Consider the following 20,661-nt stretch of genomic DNA (forward strand, 5'->3'; position numbering starts at 1 on the left):
CTCAAATCACCATGGAAACTGAAAGTATCATGGGGTGTCTTGTTGCATTTTTCTATCTTAGTATGTGTCCTTGGAGTAAGACATTCAAGGAAAGAGTAGTAGGTGAGCAAACAGGCAAATTCCAGTTGTATCCATGTCTCAAATGTATATAACATGTTTTTCAGGGAAAAGTTATTAAAACTTTTTTTTTCAAATAAAAGTGGATTAATGTGCCTCAAACCATAATTCCTCACAGACAGAATACAGAGGGGAAATCTTTGAGCAGCTACTGCATTTTATTGCAAGTGTTTCCCATCCATCCTGTCCTGTGACCAAACAAATTAAAACCAAACATAAATATTCTCTCTTCTGATTTTAAAACACTCCAGAAGCTTCTGCTTCTTTTCACTCATTTTTATCACTGTTCTGTTGACATACATTGGTTGTTAATAGGCAAGAGTCAGTTACTGGTATCAAAAGATTTTGAGAAGTTTTTGTTTGAAAATACAAAATAAAAACCCTCCATCGAACCAGTCCTGTCGTTTAAAGTCCTTCTAATGAGAAGCCAGGGTCCGTTTCAGCTTGAGTTGTTCTAAACTGAGTAAGTCCGAATGGTTGTTAGCTTCTCCCACTCCAGTCATTTACTTACATTTCAACAAGCCTGTGATGTTCTGACTTCTCTCTACTGCAGGTGGTAACCCAGGGTAACTTGGCAGAATCCAACTTTAGTAACTCCAAACTCACCCTTTAAAGCTACAGGACGTAACTTATAAAAAACAGTTGTTTACATATTTGTTGAAACTATCACCATGTAGTGACAGATAATCTGTGAAAATGTGGAGCTCCTCTGCCTTCTTCTAGTGCTAACTACCATGTTTCCCCGAAAGTAAGACAGTGTCTTACTTTCTTTTTATCCCCAAAAGCCCCACAATGTCTTACTTTCGGGGTATGTCTTATATTGGAAAAAAATTGTCGAATTTTTTATTTTAACCATAAAATTAACATTTATTAACAACCTGAACAGTATTGTATTACCGTATTTTAAGCAGGAGGCGGCAGTGACAAGTGCAGGGGACGGCGCGGTGACGTATGGAGAGGGGGAAGGTGCGGACGTGGGCAGGAGGCGGCACGCAGCTAGATGAGAGGGAGGCGGCAATACCCCCGTGTTTCCCCGAAAGTAAGACATATGTCGTACTTTCGACATATGTCGTAAGACATATGTCTTACTTTCGGGGTTCGGCTTATATTAGCCGACCCCCCTGAAACCCCCGATCCGTCTTACAATCGGGGTTGTCTTACTATCGGGGAAACACGGTAGAAACAACTAACCAGAGCCAAGAGGACAGACTTATTGCTTAAGTCACCCTCAGTGTGGCAATGCTCATCCTTGCTCTCTAGAGAGCTGGAGCTAGCACAGCCTGTTGTAATGCTTCTAGATAACTGATATAAGAGAGACAAGAAATTCCTTGTGGTCTTACCACAGTGTTGGTAGTATTATCACTACCGCCAGATGACGAGCAGCTGATCTGAAGTTAACATTAAAGCTTATATCAGAACTGGTGTCTGACAGCATCCTGTCGTGCAGTAGTAAACTGTCCTCACAGTCTTATTCCTTCACACTGACATACTGCAATTACATTTAAGCACCAGTTTAGGCAGGTATAATACGATTATTCACAGTTGCTGTAATTCCATTATAAATGCACGCAAATTTTCGTAATATTCTGCTAATGTTGAAGAAACAGTTTTGTAATTGTGGTGTTTCCATTAAATACTGTAAGAGATTAAATTAAAGTTGCATACAATGTATGTACACAGTTGCATCAAATATATTCATAATTGATGATGGCGCTATTGTTCATCATTTATCAGCCAATGAGAGGAGACTTCGACATCTTATTTGGGGGTTGGATCAACAAGCCTCTTATAGTTGGGACTGGCTACGTTTTTTACAGGATTTGATTTTACAGGATTCAACAATTTTGAATCACACACAACATTTTATGAACTGTGATGCTGTGAGAACTCTGGTGGAGATTGTCCAAAAAAACTAAAGCAAACCATCATCCTAATGCTACTTCCTGTCACCGTTTCCATCAGTCGTGAAGTCCGGCTTCATGTGACTCATGTGATGTGAAAAAAAGTGTTTCCATTGCAGTTTTGTGAATTACATCTATTTCGATACTGCTGACAAACCACTTCATCCTAGTGCAAAATCTACAAATCACATGTGAATAAGCTTGTTGAGCTTATTCTCGTGTTTTTTGAAGTTGCCATGTTTCAATTAAACAAATGTATTTTTGTAATTTCAATTTGCACAGTTTTAAAGTTAATGGAAACATAGCTACAGTCATTGGGTATGTGTGTGCAAGTGTGTGTGTGCGTGCATGTGCATGTTTGTGTGTGTTGGGGAGTTCAGTCTCATATCCTGTCAGAGGAATTTAACTCCAGAACCCTCCCAGAGCTATGCTAACAGCTTTGTTCAGGCTTTTATCTTGCTGCAGGACCTGTTGGTTTGCAGTGCTGGACTACAAATGTGATCCTGTTCATACAATGGTCTAACCGGGATTTGTTTATGTGTGTGTTTTCATAGGTGTACCTCTCGGGGAGCTCAGCTGCTCCTCAGCTCAGCTCACACTCAGACCTCAGCCCTTCCTCTGGTAAGATCTACGTTTATGTCAGTTCCACACAGCCAGAGCCCTACACTCTGCAGAATGCCATTACACAGTGTCTGTTTGAACTAGACCTCCCTGCTGTGACCACTTAAACACTCAATCACATGTCTTTGTGTATTCTGGAATTACAACAATGAAAAGTGCAGCTAAGCTAATATTTAATGAGCTATCTTACTTGATAACATATATGCAATAGAAAAAAAAAATCCCAAACTATAAAATAATTATTTTGGACTATATGTGGCTTCTTTAAAATCAAATCAAATCCAATTTTATTTGCATAACACATTTCAGCAGCAAGGCATTTCTAAATGCTTTACATCATAACAAACACAAAAACGCAGAGTCATGCAACATAGAATCAAAAATCAAAACATTACATTAAGTCAAGTGCCATCATTAAATTAGTAATTGATTATGTTTCAAATACAACACTAAACAGGTGGGTTTTTAGTCGAGATTTAAAGGCACTCGGTGTTTCAGTTGTTTTACAGTTTTCTGGAAGTTTGTTCCAAATTTGTGGTGCGTAGAAGCTGAATGCTGCTTCTTCTCGTTTCGTTCTGGTTCTGATGCAGAGCAGAACCAGAAGACCTGAGGGGTCTGGAAGGTTGATACAACAGTAGATCTTTAATGTATTGTGGTGCTAAACCGTTCAGTGATTTATAAACTAATGACAGTATTTTAAAGTCTATTCTCTGAGCTACAGGGAGCCAGTGTAGGGACTTTAAAACTGGTGTTATGTGCTCTAACTTCTGGTTTTAGTCAGAACGCGAGCAGCAGCGTTCTGGATGAGCTGCAGCTGATTTATTGATTTATTGGACAGATCTGTGAAGACGCTGTTGCAGTAATCAATGCGACTAAAGATAAACGCATGGATGAGTTTCTCTAGATCTCGTCAGTGGTGGGAAGTAACGAAGTACAAGTACTTCGTTACTGTACTTAAGTACAGTTTTCGTGTATCTGTACTTTACTTAAGTAGATTTAATAATGGGGACTTTCTACTTTTACTCCACTACATTTTACAGTAAGTATCTGTACTTTCTACTTCACTACATTTCTACAAAACTGTCGCGTTACTCGTTACATCCAAGTCTCGTTGCTCTTTTCTTCCGTTAAAATGTGAAGTTCAGGGATTTAAGGTGGCGCCGTAAAATCCGAGCAATAACGTGACTTAGTGTCTGTTGTCACCCATCGGCTCCACCTTTACTCGCACGCGGAGCTTCAGACATGCGCAGTGGTTTCCTCTGGGCGGGAGGAGATGTTTGTCTATAATATAATAGCGCTGCATAAATTGATATGGCGACATGTAAAATCAGCAGCGCTTCGTTTTCACAGACGGTGGGACTTCGTCCAACTTTTAGCGTCACTTGGAAGGAAAGCTTAAAGATAGGTAAGATCTGTGCTAGCAAAGCTAGCTGTACTGAGACACATGTTGCAGCTGATGAAAAAAAGTTGTCACTCATGCGCTGAATTATTGTGTGGAGGTGTTGACTGAGGTGTCGCATATATGGGACAACGCTGTGACCAAAGTCTGCAATATAGTGATATGACATTCAGGAACGATCCGATTCTTCTGGACGGATCTTTACTAAGTCCTAAGGACTGAAGCCTCACTGAGAGCCGTTCTTTGTTCTTGTGTACACTGCGGTAGCTATATATATATATATATATATATATATATATATATATATATATATATATATATATATATCGCTGAATAAGTAAAAGTTGAAGTATGAACACAGAGCATGCTCATTGCTCATTGATTGATTTCGTCTCCTGTCATGGTGGCAAACATCGCAGTGGGAGGGAGGATGAGAACAGTCATGATGCTCATTCTGCTTAGTTACTTGTTGCGCCGTTGGACAGTGTTCATAGTTGAACGTTATTTACTGTTAATTGCGATTTTTCAGTTGTGGTTTCTGACATATGCAATATGGGCAACCGCCCAGGGCGTTATTTTTCTAGGGATAAGCAGGAGACCTCTGCGGATTGTAGCACAGTGATGAAAGCAAAACAGAATGAAGTGAGTTTTAATTGATACTGGTTAAATATATTTCAGCTCTAAGTATTTAATATCTAGGTGTTTTTATGGGAATGTGGATCTTTCAGATCAATCTGAAAACCAATTTTGATAGGTAAACTTAATGTTATTGTGTCATTTAGCGCGAGGCGCTGGTCTTGGTCTCGGGTTCGGTGGTCTTGACTACAACTCTGCTACATGGCTCCTTGGTTGCATATCCTCCACCTTCTTTACATCCCCTTTCAGTTGGATTTCTTTCTAAATAAATGTCACTAATGAAGTTCATGCTGTCAGGACAGGAGACAAAATGTTTCCATCCCTGAAATTATGATTCATAGAATCACATATCTAAGTCTAAACTGTTACAGAGAATAAACACAATAAGAACATGTTTAATCTGTGGTAGTGTTAATTAAAATGGCACATTTCTGATGTATTAAAATTAAATACGATCGGCACACTTAATGATATTAGCGATTAGGTAATGCATTCAGCGAGTACTTTTACTTTTAATACTTAAGTAATTTTAAAAGCCAGGACTTTTTTACTTTTACTTAAGTAAAATGTTAATGTGGTACTTTGACTTTTACTTAAGTACATTTTTGACTGTGTATTTGTACTTTTACTTAAGTAAATTTTTTAAGTACTTTCTCCACCACTGGATCTCGTTGAGACATAAGTCCTCTAATCCTGGAGATGTTCTTCAGGCGATAGAAGGTCGACTTTGTGACTGTCTTAATGTGGCTCTGAAAATAAAGTAGCAGAATTATTTTTTCATTTAAAATCTTTTAATTCAATCAGTTCCCTGCACTTAATTAGCAATGGATGACTTCCTGGTTTTCTGGGGTTTTGATATGTTGTGACAAAGAGGACGGTTTTTTAACCACTGCCCACTAGGCTGGACTAGCACTCACAATAGCCACTAACACTGAGCAGAATGAAGAAGAAGGTTAAAATTATCCAAATGTCAGCATCAGAGATCTACAGCAAAGAGCCACATCTTAAGGGCCCACCACAGTCGGACTGAAGTCAAACTGTTGACACGCGGTCATGTGGTTTTCGGATATTCATTTTCGCACAGCAGTAAGGTCATGGTGTGATTTACTGCAGCATAGTAAGCATAGACATCATGGTGCGTTTTCAGTCTGCCACCAGTTGACTTCCGCATAACTTTTGCTTAATGGATATTTTTTTCGTTCTAAACACGATGCATATCAGGATATTTGCCTAAGCCTTAATGGCTGTCTGTAATCAGCAGGAAAATGACCAGAGGAGCTTTTAGTGAACTGCTCACATGTTCCCAAATGGAACAGCACAGTTCAGCTTTGTTCTCTGAACTCCACTTTGACTGTCACATGATTACCCTTGAAGCCAAATGTTGCTAGGCAGTAAACACTGACAGGGACACACTCGTCACTTGATGAGGACACACCCATGACAGAATCCCACTTTGCCCAGTGGGATTCTGGGCAAAAGTGGGATGCTCTCTTAGTGTGCAAAACATACTCTAACAGAGCATACTGTGTCATCAGTATTAGATGTGATTGTGTACAGATTGTTTAAAAAGGTAACCATCTTCACATGAAGCCAATGCCTGGGATCAGATCAAAACGTCTTTAGTTGATGAACCTTCTGCATATAGTTACTTTAAGGGCTTCAAAGCCATTCAAATTTTCATTGACCATATAATTGCACAATTAATTTATTTATTGTATATGTATTTATTCCTAACATGATTGTAGGATAAAAGGAATGCAAAATATGCATATTTTTTTGTACTACAATAATCTTATCATGCTTGAAAAGGAGTAGGAAGAAATAAGAAACTTATGCACTTTTACCCCTTAAACTCATACCATGTTTTCAGATGGACCTTCATTATTAAGCGAAAAAGAAATTGATGGTTATAAAATAAATGTGCTTTATGGAAACACGCCAGTTTCAAACAACTCATTTTTTTATAAGTTTTGGTGCTAGGATGAGGTGATTTTCTGATCAGAATTGGTTTATTTTCCAAAACTGCAGTGGAAACACTTTTTTTACATCATGAGTCACATGATCAGCAGCCGTATGTTACTACTGAAGACAGGAAAAAGACAGGAAGTAGAAGGAGGGTGATGGGCTGGCGTGACTTTTAATGACTTGTTGCATGAACAAACTTATTCACATTTGATTCTAATTGTGTTTCTTATTTACTGGAAACACTGCAATATTGAAATTGTGTTTTTTCCACATTAGCATAATATTAAAGTTTTCCGCACATTTGTTATGGAATCACAGCCTATGTCACTGCAGATGCAGAGACCAGTTGACAGGTTGTGTTTTCCAACATGTGCGTTGGCTCTATGAAAGACCCCTTAAGCAACAACATCAACTCATGGATCAACAGTCTCTTTGTCATACATTATATGCAGCTCATGTAAGCAGGCTGCAGCACTGCATGAATTATTGGCTACAATAATTGGAAGTGCTCTGCTCCACACTCTAAAAAGAAAAAGTTGAACCAACTTAATTGAATTGCTTCTATGGGTAACAAGCAATTCAATTAAGTTTATCCAACTTAATTTATGAAGTTTAACCAATTCAATATATTCTAATCATCCAACTCAATTTGTTAATTTTTTAAACAAATTTATTAAGTATGTTTAAGATAACAGATTTAAGTCAGTCTTACTCAAATCATTTAGTTTACTTCAAAAAAATTGTAAATGGACTGAACTTGCACAGCACGTTTCCAGTCACTTTGACTACTCAAAGCACTAGAGTCACATTCACACGCCAATATCCATATCGATATGTGGCAGGAGGAAGCTGGAATCAAACCTACAACCTTCTGATCACAAGATGACCACTCTACCCACAGAGCCACAGTCGCTTAGTGGGCAATCTGTCCCTGGTCAGCTTGAGTCATGGTCAGACATGGGATACAAATATGGTATTGAACTTAATTATTTCAAGTAAAGTCAAAATAAAAAGGTCCTTTAAGGAAAAGATTTGTAACTTTTAAATTATAGTATATTTAGAGGACACTGTAAAAAGAGTTTTTCAAAAATATTTAGTGTGGAACTACTTAAAAGTTTGAGTTGATTTTCTGTAGAATTAAGACAAAGATATTTTAATTAGAAGAAAATAAATGATTTGAATAAGAGTGACTTAAATCTGTTATCTTAAACATACTTAATACATTTGTTAAATAAAATTAACAAATTGATTTGGATTATTAGAATATATTGAATTGGTTAAACTTAATAAATTAAGTTGGATAAACTTAATTGAATTGCTTGTTACCTATGGAAGCAATTCAATTAAGTTGGTTCAACTATTTAGTGTAAGTTTTGAGTTAAATGAACACAAAAAAGTAAGTTGGCATAGCAAAAGCAAAAGAATTAAGGTAAATTAATGTAAATAAGTCCATAAGATGAACTTCAGCCCAAAAAACACTTTTTAGAGTGCAAGTCTCCAGGTCATGCTCATGACTGTGCACAGTGGAACAGGAACACCTAAACATGCCGTGTATCTGACATCCCCTCAGAGATTGACCTGCATGTTTTTCCATCATCCACAGAACTTGATGTAATATGATAAGTGCAGCGGGTACAGAGTGACTCGGTTAATTCTTCCATCAACCTGAATTCTTTAATGAAAACACCATCTGCTGTTCTTATTCTGTGGTACCAGTTGCCATGATGATAGACCTGTGTCGTGTTTCACCTGCTCTGATGTAGCCTCAGAAATAAAGTATCAGAGCACCAGGTGTGGCGGTCAGAGATGAAGACTGAGTCGCAAATATGATGAACTCTGTTCAAAGTTGAGTCCTGCGCCTGCAGCCTGTTCTATGTGAAGTTATGATGCCTTTTACTGACATGTACACTTCGATGTTCTACTGATACTGCTCAAGAATCACACTGCATCTTTTTTCACTCTTTCAATACCCATTTTCCATATCAATTATCAATTTCAGTCAAACAATTAGCAGAAGAGTTTATCCAAACGTAGATGTGAGACGCAACACTTTGGTTGTCCAACTCGTTTTCGCAGTGTGATTGATCTCACACTTAAAATCCTAGAGTGGGATGGAACTCCAGCCCCCATCCTAGCGATGGCAACAATATCCCCTCTTGGAGGAATGAAAAATAGTATTTCAAGTAAATCATGTGGGAGAAATATTCCATTATTATTAATAGTAGTGGTAGTACTAACAAGAGGTGGGAATCTTTCACTATCTTATGTTTCGCTTACAACTTTTGGGGCCATGATTCCAAATCGATTTTTGATTCAAAACGACCTGAATTTCAATCTGTTGTTGTACAAAAGATCCATGATCTACTCCAGTCTTCTTCACAAAGCAGAATGACAAATTGAGATATTAAGGTGTCTTTTTTGTATTTATTAAGTTTTACATATTCATCCATGCTTCGATGGAAGTGGTGTAAGTTGCAGTACTTTAGTGCCATACTGTGGTTTTGGTTAAGAACTGGAGTGCTTTCTTTTAGTTTCTTGGTAAAGCTGTAGTTCAGCTGTCAGTGAAGAGCCAGAGAACTCCTGTTCTTCGACCGATCGACATGTTGGTCACGGGACGTTCATATTTGCAGACCACCTGGGGTCACCCCTCCTGGTTCAGCATAAGCCACGCCCCTATATCATATGGGCACATTTTTCTTCTTGTCAGAGTTCCCACTCCTCCCTGCATTCTCCATTTTGCTCTTATGACACGGTCAAAGAGAAAGCGCCACTGATTGAAGTATGTATCCTGAATGTGGATTTTGTACCCCACCTTATGTGCACCGTTCATTTGGGTTTTTTTCCAGACAGTGTGAACACTCCATGATGTAAAATTGCACATATTTGAAGCAACATTTACGATACTGTTGTCTGTGATATGTATCACCCACCTCTATGAGGAAAATGCACCATCAGCTCTACCGGGTCAGTTTCCTGTTTTCTGGTTTACATCAGCTGAGCTCACACACACGCACGCACACACACACACCCACAAACACACACGCATGCACGCACACACACACACGCACGCACGCACACACACGCACGCACACACCCCCACACACACACACACACACACACACACACACACACACACTGCTTCCTCCATTATCTGTTTTAATCTTCTGTTCCAGAACTGAGCAAAAGTTCTGAAACTGAAGAAGTGCTGAAGAAGCTGCTGAGGTCATCAGCCAGTCGGGGGTTGAGGGGTTGGGCTCTTCCAAGCTGTTGTTGGGTTATCTGCTGAGAAGCTGCTCAAAAGCTCCTCAACGTAGCTTCTCTTACCTCCACTCAGTGTTTTTTAGTTTTATTTTGAAAAGATCAGCCATTGTAGTTGTTATATTCATAATGGAATATTAAACTGTAATTGTCTCCAACCAAGTCGGGTTATGGGTTTGGTCAGCATGTGCCCATGAAGTCGGGTGTCTGTGCCAAACTAGTTTGTTCTGTGTGCTGCAGAGCTACACGGTACGTACTGTTCTCATTCTTCTCGTCATACAGGATGTGGGAACAGTTGTGGTTGGGAAATGATGTCCCTGTGTAGAGAAGGAAGTGCTCACTCACAGTCTGCTGCTCTGTCTTCAGCCAGCAGCATTAAAGGTGCCCACAAGCCAGTGCAACCGCTGCTGGGGATCCCAGAGACCTAGAGAACATTTCAAAGCTCTGAAAGCTCAGACAGAAACAGAAGCAGTTCATGCCTGCCTATCAAGGGTTTCTGCTTCCAGTCAAACTTGATGGTTGCAGATAAAAACTGAGGGATATAAAATCTGATGACTTTGGTGACCTCTTGAGTCGACTGTGTGGTAGTGTTTCATCATATCAGCAGCGAGGGGCAGGTGTTGCTCAGAATCTCTCTAAATGTGTGGATTCCACAGTTTTTTGAATTGCATTATTCCATCAGATAAACACCAATAGCAGCAAAGTAACACAGCTGTCACACAGAGACTTTAGAAACTCTTAAAAAAGAAATGTAAGCTCCTAAAATAGTATAGTCCAGGATTGTGTGGTTCTTCCTCCTCTGTGCTGAATTTGACCAGGAGTGATGCATTTCTTCAGAAGGCAGAACAAGCTCAGGATGAAGGTGGAAGGGCTCCATCTGTTCACACATTATCTGTTTCATATTAAACTGTCAGGACATAGTTACAGTTTTAACAAGTATGAAAAAAACATAGATTTATAAAAGTTACATTCTGCAGCTTTAAGGAGGGAATACGTTCCTTCAATCGGAAAACACAGCTGACTGACGACTTACAGTAATCTGTGGAGAAGGATGTTACTTCCTGTTATTTATGTTTGGGGAAAAATCCTCTTTTTTGCACCTTATTCATGTAAACAGCAGGAATGATTCTCCAAGAACTTCCTCCAGATAAACGGAAATACACTTCCTATTGAATCCCAAATATGAACCTTGGTGAACCTAAGCGTCCAAATTTTGGGTAGACTTTGGATGCAGATTTGCCTGCAGATGGAGTTCAGTGGAATCATGATGGGTTACTACAGTGTTTAGCAGTATAGCAGCTGTACTAATAGCAGCAGCATAAGCCACCCAAAATTATTTGTAAGCATTGGCCTGCTGACATCTTACATACTAATATTGGTGGTTTTAATTATTAACCCTTTAATGCACCCACACATTTTTGTGCGCTAGGTAATATAACCTTCACTTTATGTTAGGGAGTGTGAATGCGTTGGTAAACGTTAGCATGTATGGTACCTTGCTAGCTTTTAGGATCTGATCTTCAAAGATTCTAAATAAGGACTGCTAAATGATGTGGGCAAAGAGGAAAAACGGCATGCACAATGAGTGTGTTGCATGAGATTATGGAAAGATTATGCTTGCACTAATATTACATGTGTAAAAGTGGTGCAGACCGCCCACTGTCAATGAGGATATTTTGTGTGCTACTGGCTGTTATCATGATGAGTGTCAGAGAGAGCCATAAAAGAAATATGAAGTTGAAAGCCATGGTGCTGGAGGTATGACAGTAACAATATGTTTAATCAAAATCAGTATACAACACAACAGTAGAAATATTTCAGTAAAAATATTTTAAAAGGGAACTGAAAGGAGACAAACACTGGATCACAAGTACTCTCTACTGAAAGAATTTAAGTAGTATCTGTTCTTAAAAACTATTTAAAAACTGAAATTCAACAGCCAGGAAAAGGTGCTGTATGTTTGTCTAAAGAACACTTTTTTACCCATATCAGCATCTCTCTAAATGCTGGCCTGGGCAGCGCTTAGAGATTTCCAGCCCATCTATGCATAACTGCAAGTGAAGTAAATTTAACATGCTTGTCTGGTGAAGTCCTGTATTTTATTATCTGAAAAAAAAAGTAATTGTGTGTGTGGTGCGTGTGTGTGTCCACCTCCACATCTCTCTGCAAACACTGCTGTTCAACTTTCAAAGATTAAAACCAGACTCAGTGCTAACCCTCAGGGTTTTCCCATCAAGTCATTGTCACTGTGATCTAATATTAATATCCATGTGCCAATGTGAAAGTATTGGTATTAGTTGGTAGTTTTGTAGTGTACACCATTTGCTGAGAATTTCTCTGCTAATTTCATTGCTAATTTCAATCAATCCTGTAATTCCTGTGAAGGCAAACAAGATTTAAGCCATAAAACGATAAATCAACGAAGCAAAATGTTTTCCAGGCACATATTGTACAATCAAGTAACTATGTTAACTTTGGTTGTTATAAAAATCCTGTAAATATAAAATATGACTTAAAATAAATTTTACCTCAATAGTTAATGCCTTGAAATTGGGCCTGTCTATCTTTAAGAAACTCCTGCTCTTTCTGAAACTCTGCCTTCAGGCATCATCACAGCCAGGCTCCTGTATTAACCTTTTACAACATTTTTACCATTATTACATCAATACCAGTGAAATATCAAATTTTATTTGTGGCCATTTATTTTCGATGTGATATCAGTATCGACCTGATAAGATATCAGGACCAACTACACATACTTTTATACATACAAACACTGCTGGATTGAAATGCAGGAGCAGAATGCTGGAATGGAGTACTTCTATCTGCCTACTTATATCAGAGATTTTAGAGGCAGGCTGATATATCCGGTAGTCAGTTTTTGATATCAGACCGATTTCCAATATCAATATCAGATCATACATTACAGGTCATTTTTAAAGATAGAAGACCCATTCACAGCTTCCACTGTGAGATCCACATGTGTCTTCAGTCTCTGTATGGATGTTACAGCCTATTTTCATGTTTTTTTCTGCCTTATGTTTTCATGTTGATTACTCTCTGACACTGTGGGCTCCTGTCTTTCTGCATCCTGTATCTGATGTATGGATGCAGCAGCTTCTGGACCTTCCCCAGCTGTTGTCTAGATGTTAAATGCTCTCTGGGGTAAAGCCAGTAAACCCCAGCACTCTTTCCCATCAAGCTTTTCCAGCCAGCTGTTTTTATTTTGCAGCAAAACTCTGAAAGCATTTTCTTTTTCTTTTTTTTTTCATTTTTGAGAGTAAATATTTAAGCAGGAATTAGGTTTAGCAGCAGAAAAAAAACTTAGAAATCACTTTAATAATTATCCATTTGTGTAAATGTTGCACCACCTTTACAACTACTGCTTTGTTCTTTTACTCTTCTGAAGTATAAAAACATGTTTTAACAGATTATCATAGCCCGTATAAAATGTCAGCATTTCCAGCAGACAGTAGACATCTGATAGATCATAGGATGACCTTTAGAGATCACTTCAACAAGTCGTTTTGTCCTTTAGGACCATCCAGGAACATATGGAGTGTGACGATCAGTCATGTTTATCCTGCCTCAGTGAAGTCAGAACGTCTGCATGCATACAGAGTAGCTTTTTCAGTGCCAACAATTACTCACTTTCAGTGAAACAAATGCTCCTCGCTCAGTAAAGTGGCTTAATGTTCCGCCACTTTAAATGTAAATCCTACAGCGACTATAAAAAGTATTCAACCATTTTATTGCTTTTACAAATAATCATGATCAATAAAATTTGGCTTCTTAACACAAAACAAATAGCAAAAAAAACTACTTTTGATACCAAAGAGAAAACTGATTTCTATAAAACAATGGAACTTAATGCTGCACTTTTCCTTCATTCTTCCTGTCAAACTGGTCAGCTGTGAACAGGTTTGGGCTTTGACTGGGCCACTCCAGAATCTCCCCCTTGTTGTGTTCAGACCATCTCTGTTTATCTTTAGCTGGAAGCTTCGGGTCGTGATCTTGCTGGATGATAAATGTTCTCTGAAGCCAAATTTCTCTGGCAGACGGAAATTCTGCCAGAGAAGTGACCCAATTCTGACTTTTTGGCCTTAATGCGACCTTTATCTGATATTTTTATGACATTAATATATAATGTTATTCCCTCATCAAAAACTTACCTAGAATGTTGCCTTGATTCTTTCATGCAGGTTTCAGAAATCCCTTAATCTCCCATGGCAACCATACCAATATGCAAAACGCCTGGAGTGCTGCCTCCTCATAAACTGCAGTTTCCAAGCTTCTACCTTACACAGCAGACCTCCTGCGCCACTCCCCCACTTCACTCCTTCAGACTAGCCAGCAGCAATTAGCAAACACCTGATGAAACTGCACATTTCTGAGCTCATTGTAGGAGCTGCTTCTCAGTGCAACACTTGTAAAAACATTGTTAAAGAGTTAATAGAGTTAATGATATGATGACTTCCTGTAGGCGGAGTTTCAGAAAGAGCAGGAATTTTTAAAGAGACAGAGACCCAAATTCAAGGCATTGAATTTGGGTCAGAAGTAAAATTTCTTTTGAGCCATATTTGATATCATAACTGTTCCAGAGTCATAACTGACATTGTTTCTTGATTGTGCTATAAAAAGGCACCATTTACCTGTAAAACACATAATTCTGCACCTTTAACAAAACATACAAAGACTTAAGTCAAAGATTTAAGTTGATGGACTTAAATTTGTAACTTTCACTTTTCAAAAAGCCTTCTGATTTGAAGGTGAACAGTCATGTAGCGATGCCTTCAAGCCCCATATCCAATTCAACAACTCTGATACGTCTGCTGCTGGATGTTAGTGAGAGGAGCCCAGCCCCGACTTCCGTCACATGGACTCTTGTTTTGGCTTCGGCTAGGCGAAAGTGCGTGTGTGCATGTGTGTGTGTCCCAGAAAGAGCGGGTGTGGACCTGACGGGTAGCCAGTCAAGGACATTCAGCTTCCTGGTTTCTCATTTTACCCAGGTTCAGTTACAGACAGATGCACACAGTGACTGTGGAGAGGCATGCTGCAGTCCAGCACACTGAGACGCTGCTGAGGCTCGGCTTCCCACCGCTGCTCATTTATCAGATGCATTATGGGGAACATAGACAGAAAAAATATTGCATACTTGGCCGCTAACTTGAAAGGATGAGGATGAACATAACTAAAGTTACTAAAGTAACTACTTTAGTTCTGTTATTTAGGGTTTTATTGAGCTATTTATAGGGGGTCTGCTCATCTTTTTGCTGTGTTGATAACCATATTGACTGGAAACTAAATGACCCAAAAAAGGCCAAAATAACAATGACCTTAGATAGACCATTCCAACAGGAAAAGCTTAATATGGATGAAATAAGAGAACTGTGCAAGGCAGAGAGGACCAACATCCCTCCAGTCATTGCCAGTTGCTTTATGAACAGAGTCCAGCTCCTGCTGCTGATCAATGACTCTGGTGTTGGCTTCAACTAGATGAAGCCAAAAAATTATTAATTTTCAACTCTATATTGGGGAACTGTATTAAACAATAAATCATTTAGATTCATGACGAATTATAACAAGCTTTAAAAGTTCCATTTGCATGATGGTCTTTCTACCAAAGAATTTACCGGCAAAAGGCTTCAATCAGGTTCCTTGGTCTCATCCAGGCTCATTTTGAAGCCCAATTTTGTTTACAGCAATCCCAGTATCCATTTTATATGCTGTTTTTTTATTTTGGATTTTAAATTGTCTTCCAGTTTTAATGTTAAATGTTTGCTAAAAATGAACATTTATTGATCTTTGACTTGCATTATTATGTCATCACCTTAATGTTACTTGAAAATGGTATCAAAACAACTATATTGTTGTTCATTGCAATAACTTGTCCAACCTTTCACTTGTACTGATGGACATATACAGATTTTATGATGGAAACCTTACCAACCCACTCTTTTTATTATTTTTTTTTACAAGTTTGTTCATTAATCATTATTACCTGTAAGACAAGAATAATGTATTGTATTGTATTGTATTGTATTGTATTGTATTGTATTGTATTGTATTGTATTGGATGGATGGATGGATGGATGGATGGATGGATGGATGGATGGATGGATGGATGGATGGATGGATGGATGGATGGATGGATGGATGGATGGATGGATGGATGGATATGTTTTAGCTTATGATGCATTTCTATCAATAGCATATAGTTTCCTAAAATAATAAGTCAGATGAAATCTCTCCTGTCCAGTATATTCTCTAAATCATTCACCTCTGGTATTGAGAGGTTCAGAACTCTATCATTCTACAGGATGTCGACTGTTGGGAATGGACTGATATTGGTGCTTTTAAAACACCTGTGCTGCTTAATATAAGGGAGGATAAAAGAATATCTGATACAGATTTATCTACATAGTGTTTGGTTAATGTCTATTCATAGGTTGATGGACTTTTACAAATCTTATGTATTTTTCCATATCCACTGATAATACATATTCTAATATTTATAAAGGTTGTGTTGTTTCATCCTTTTCTAAGTTTTTGACACTTCTATATGGATGCTTGGTTGCTATGCCAAAATCTAAATCAAGCTGGGTGGTTTAAATGGAACCATAAAAAAAGATTTAAGAGTTAATCTTAGGGGGGACCATCATTTTGATTGCAGACACTCTTTCCATCAGTGAGAGAGGGAGAGTTCTTATGGTCATAATGGGATTTCATTTACAGGTCCTTCTAAAAAAATTAGCATATTGTGATAAAGTTCATTATTTTCCATAATGTAATGATAAAAATTAAACTGTCATATATTTTAGATTCATTGCACACCAACTGAAATATTTCAGGTCTTTTATTGTTTTAATACTGATGATTTTGGCATATAGCTCATAAAAACCCAAAATCCCTGTCTCAAAAAATTAGCATATCATGAAAAGGTTCTCTGAACAATCATCTGAATCAACAAAGTAACTCTAAACACCTGCAAAAGATTCCTGAGGCTTTTAAAAACTCCCAGCCTGGTTCATTACTCAAAGCTGCAATCATGGGTAAGACTGCTGACCTGACTGCTGTCCAGAAGGCCATCATAGGCTGTTCCCAGAGTGCTGTATCAAGGCACCTCAGTGCGAAGAAAAAAGTGTGGCAGAAAATGCTGCACAACAAGAAGAGGTGACCGGAACCTGGGGAAGATTGTGGAGAAGGGTCGATTCTAAACCTTGGGGGACCTGCGGAAGCAGTGGACTGAGTCTGGAGTAGAAACATCCAGAGCCACTGTGCACAGGTGTGTGCAGGAAAGGGGCTACAGGTGCTGCATTCCTCAGGTCAAAGGTCAAGACATTTTTGAACCAGAAACAGCGGCAGAAGCGTCTGACCTGGGCTACAGAGAATCAGCACTGGACTGTTGCTCAGTGGTCCAAAGTACTTTTTTCGGATGAAAGCAAATTTTGCATGTCATTCGGAAACCAAGGTGCCAGAGTCTGGAGGAAGACTGGGGAGAAGGAAATGCCAAAATGCCAGAAGTCCAGTGTCAAGTACCCACAAAACCAAAACCACTGGTATTACTGACCATGGTATTACTGTGCTCAATTGGTCAGCCAACTCTCCTGACCTGAACCCCATAGAGAATATGTGGGATATTGTGAAGAAAAAGTTGAGAGACGCAAGACCCAAAACTCTGGATGAGCTTAAGGCTATGGAAGCATCCTGGGCTCCATAACACCTCAGCAGGGCCACAGGCTGATTGCCTCCATGCCGCATTGAAGGTTGCAAAAGGATTCCTGACCAAGTATTGAGTGCATAACTGAACATAATTATTTGAAGGTTGACTTTTTTGGTATTAAAACACATTTCTTTTATTGGTCGGATGAAATATGCTAATTTTTTGAGACAGGAATTTTGGGTTTTTATGAGCTGTATGCCAAAATTATCAGTATTAAAACAATAAAAGACCTGAAATATTTCAGTTGGTGTGCAATGAATCTAAAATATACAACAGTTTATTTTTTATCATTACATTATGGAAAATAATGAACTTTATCACAATATGCAAATTTTTTTAGAAGGACCTGTAATTGTGTTCAGCCTGTTAGAAATAGTGATGCTATTTCTAACAGCATCAGTGTTACAGATTTGTTCCCAAATCTGTAATGGGATAGGTGGACGCAATATTACAGAAGATATGAAGAACTGTTCATATGTGCCAACTGCTAGTGGGATGAAGGGGATTTACATTTTGAGCACTAGCAATATATAATCAATATTTAAAAATTTTATGGGCTATATTAGTTGTTTCAAATCCAAGAAGTTTTTACTTTGATGAATTGCAGTCACCAGACGCTGAGTTAAAAGTGTCTGGACTCAGTAGAGTTTGGGATACCAGTGGCTTCTGATATGCCAGGCGCCTGTGATTTTTCCATAATAACTTTGGAAACACGTCAGCTTGGCTCTGAGCACTGTCTGAAGTTTCCCTGTACAGGTGGTTGTGGCTGAAAAACAAAACATATCTGGATTAGTGGTGGGCGATACGGACTTAAAATCGTATTACCATATCTCCTGGTGCTACTGTAATAACTAAAAAAATATAATGAAAACCATTTATTACTTATTTTTTAGGTAACTGTATGACTGTGAATGCTAACACAGCATTCATGGCGCCACAAACACAAACACTGCCCTTGAAAACATTTCCTTTTGAAACAGGCATCTTCAGGACACCACCAGTGTGAGCCTATCACCGTAACTATCATAGCCTATCACAGTAACTGCATTTAGTCATATCTTCAAATGTACTCCTTTTTAATGATGTTCTCATGGTACAAACAGTGGAGAAAAATATCATAAACAACATTTTCAATAACACTGCGAGTTCGGGTTTGCTTTAAGCAAACCCTAACTTTATTTTTATTGAAACAGTAATAAATCAAAATTCTTATTGTAATAAATATTTTTCAAATTAAATGATTAATGATATGCCCTTAAACTGGATAATTCATCCAATATTATGTTAGGTTTTATTGATTTATTTTACTTGAGCTGGATAGCTGTTCAGTAGCGCTCAGTGGCCAAGTCAAAGACCAGTAGAAAAAAATTTGGCTGTTTCTCACTTACATAATAACAGCACAGATGTTGCCTTTAATTTATGTGATGTAAGGGTGTTGTTAGCTAATTTGCTAAAGGCTGTGCATTTTATTGAAGAGAAACAATTACAAACTTTTCTCAAGGAAAACTAGCAAGACAAGAGCAGCTAGCTCATTCTTTAAACGTGTTCATTCTGAGAATCCTCAAGTCTTTCCATTCTTATAGATGTTACTGTGATATGGACCACCTTACCATACCTGAAACACTGTCATGGTAGGACTAACTAAATGCTTTTATCAGAATCCAGAGGTGTGAAGTACATGTGTCTGTAGAGCCTATATTCATTAAATCAATGCAGTGAAGGGAAACGGTTGTATTCAAACAGAAATGAGTTAGCTGCAAGTGTAAAATGTGACTTCTGGTATATGTCTGTACACATTAGAACATTTCCAGATATTAACTTGAAGGGAAAAAAAGCATAATTATAACTTATAGTACTGTAGTAGTTTATGTGGGAATTAAATGATAACAAAAACAGAAGAGCTTAATCCCTGTTAGCATGTGCTTGGGTTGTGTAAAGACATATTTCAGGATCAGCCACCAGATGTCGCTGTGCACTGACAAAACCATGCAGAAAAAGTCCCAAGGCCTGTGAAAGGTTGATTCTTTGTTAAGAAACTACTACAAATTACACCTGAAATAAACACAGAAACAACAGTTATGTATTAAGTTAAATAATGAGATTGCACTTTAGCTGCATTTTCTTCCAGTTAGAATCCAGTGTTGAACATAAAATTGCAGACACAGAGAAAACGTTGTGGTGACATTGAAGTGAAGTAGGGTGAGTGGAGGACAAACTGACTCCTGGCTGTGTTCTGGTTGCTAGGTTCCCAGATGTCTGAGGAGGCTCTGAGGATGTCATCCTGGCCTTGAAGCCCACCAGTATGTCAGGTAAGACCCTGCACCCCTCCCAGCAGCGCCCAGCCATGACCACACACAAAGAATTTACAACGTCAGAAAAACCATTAAATCCATCCTAAACAGAAAACTAAGGTTTCCATTCTTTAAAAACACATTTTAATTTCACATGAAACCCCAGGAGTTGCTTTTAGCAGCTTTGCAGCAGCAGATCTATCTGGATTTTTCCAGGATCTCAGGTCCTGCAGGTTTCAGGTGTGTCCCTGCTCCAGCTCACCTGACTCAAATGACGACATTCACTCACAAGTGCTGCAGAAAAATGCCAGTGAAATATTCATGTGAGTGGGAAATACTGAAAACATGCAGGACCTGAGATCCTGGTTACCATGGTGATAGCATCCAGGCCTACAAGCGGTTCTGCTCCCATGTATCAGATTTACACCTGGATGAAGTTTAAATATTCAGACCCGTTAACATCCACCTGACAGCAGCTGATTTCCTGTCTGTCCAGGAAGTTGACTCCCTGAAGGCGGAGGTCTCACTGCTTTCAGCTCGCCGCAGCACAGCTCGTGTTATGCTGCTGTGACCCACTACAAAAGTTTCCAATTTGACCTTTAAATCTTCTAAGAAGGAGATGAATTATTTTTTTCTGTTCACAGTGTCTGAATTAGGAATTTTGGAGCTTTAAGCCCTGAATTGAGTCCTGAAAACCAGTCGGTCTGCTCCGGACTCAGGTCTGCTGTCAGAACTCACTTTTTCTAACGA

The 20,661-nt window shown here is 38.6% G+C and overlaps 1 protein-coding gene across 7 annotated transcripts in view; it reads left to right on the forward strand.

Annotated features, from left to right (window-relative positions):
- thrb (thyroid hormone receptor beta) overlaps positions 1 to 20,661 on the forward strand; it is a 109,259-nt gene that overhangs the window by 59,057 nt on the left and 29,541 nt on the right. For 6 of the 7 annotated variants that reach the window (XM_008421263.3, XM_081613003.1, XM_008421268.3 and 3 more), the window contains exons 2-3: positions 2,573 to 2,639; positions 19,865 to 19,929. In XM_008421263.3, coding sequence (XP_008419485.1) covers positions 19,923 to 19,929 — 7 coding nt within the window. In that variant the 5' untranslated portion in view covers positions 2,573 to 2,639; positions 19,865 to 19,922. The remainder of the gene's footprint in view (positions 1 to 2,572; positions 2,640 to 19,864; positions 19,930 to 20,661) is intronic. The other variant, XM_081613002.1, reaches the window with a different exon arrangement.

Source organism: Poecilia reticulata, chromosome 11 (genome assembly GCF_904066995.2).
Source record: "Poecilia reticulata chromosome 11, P_reticulata-male-v2, whole genome shotgun sequence".
NCBI lineage: Eukaryota > Metazoa > Chordata > Actinopteri > Cyprinodontiformes > Poeciliidae > Poecilia > Poecilia reticulata.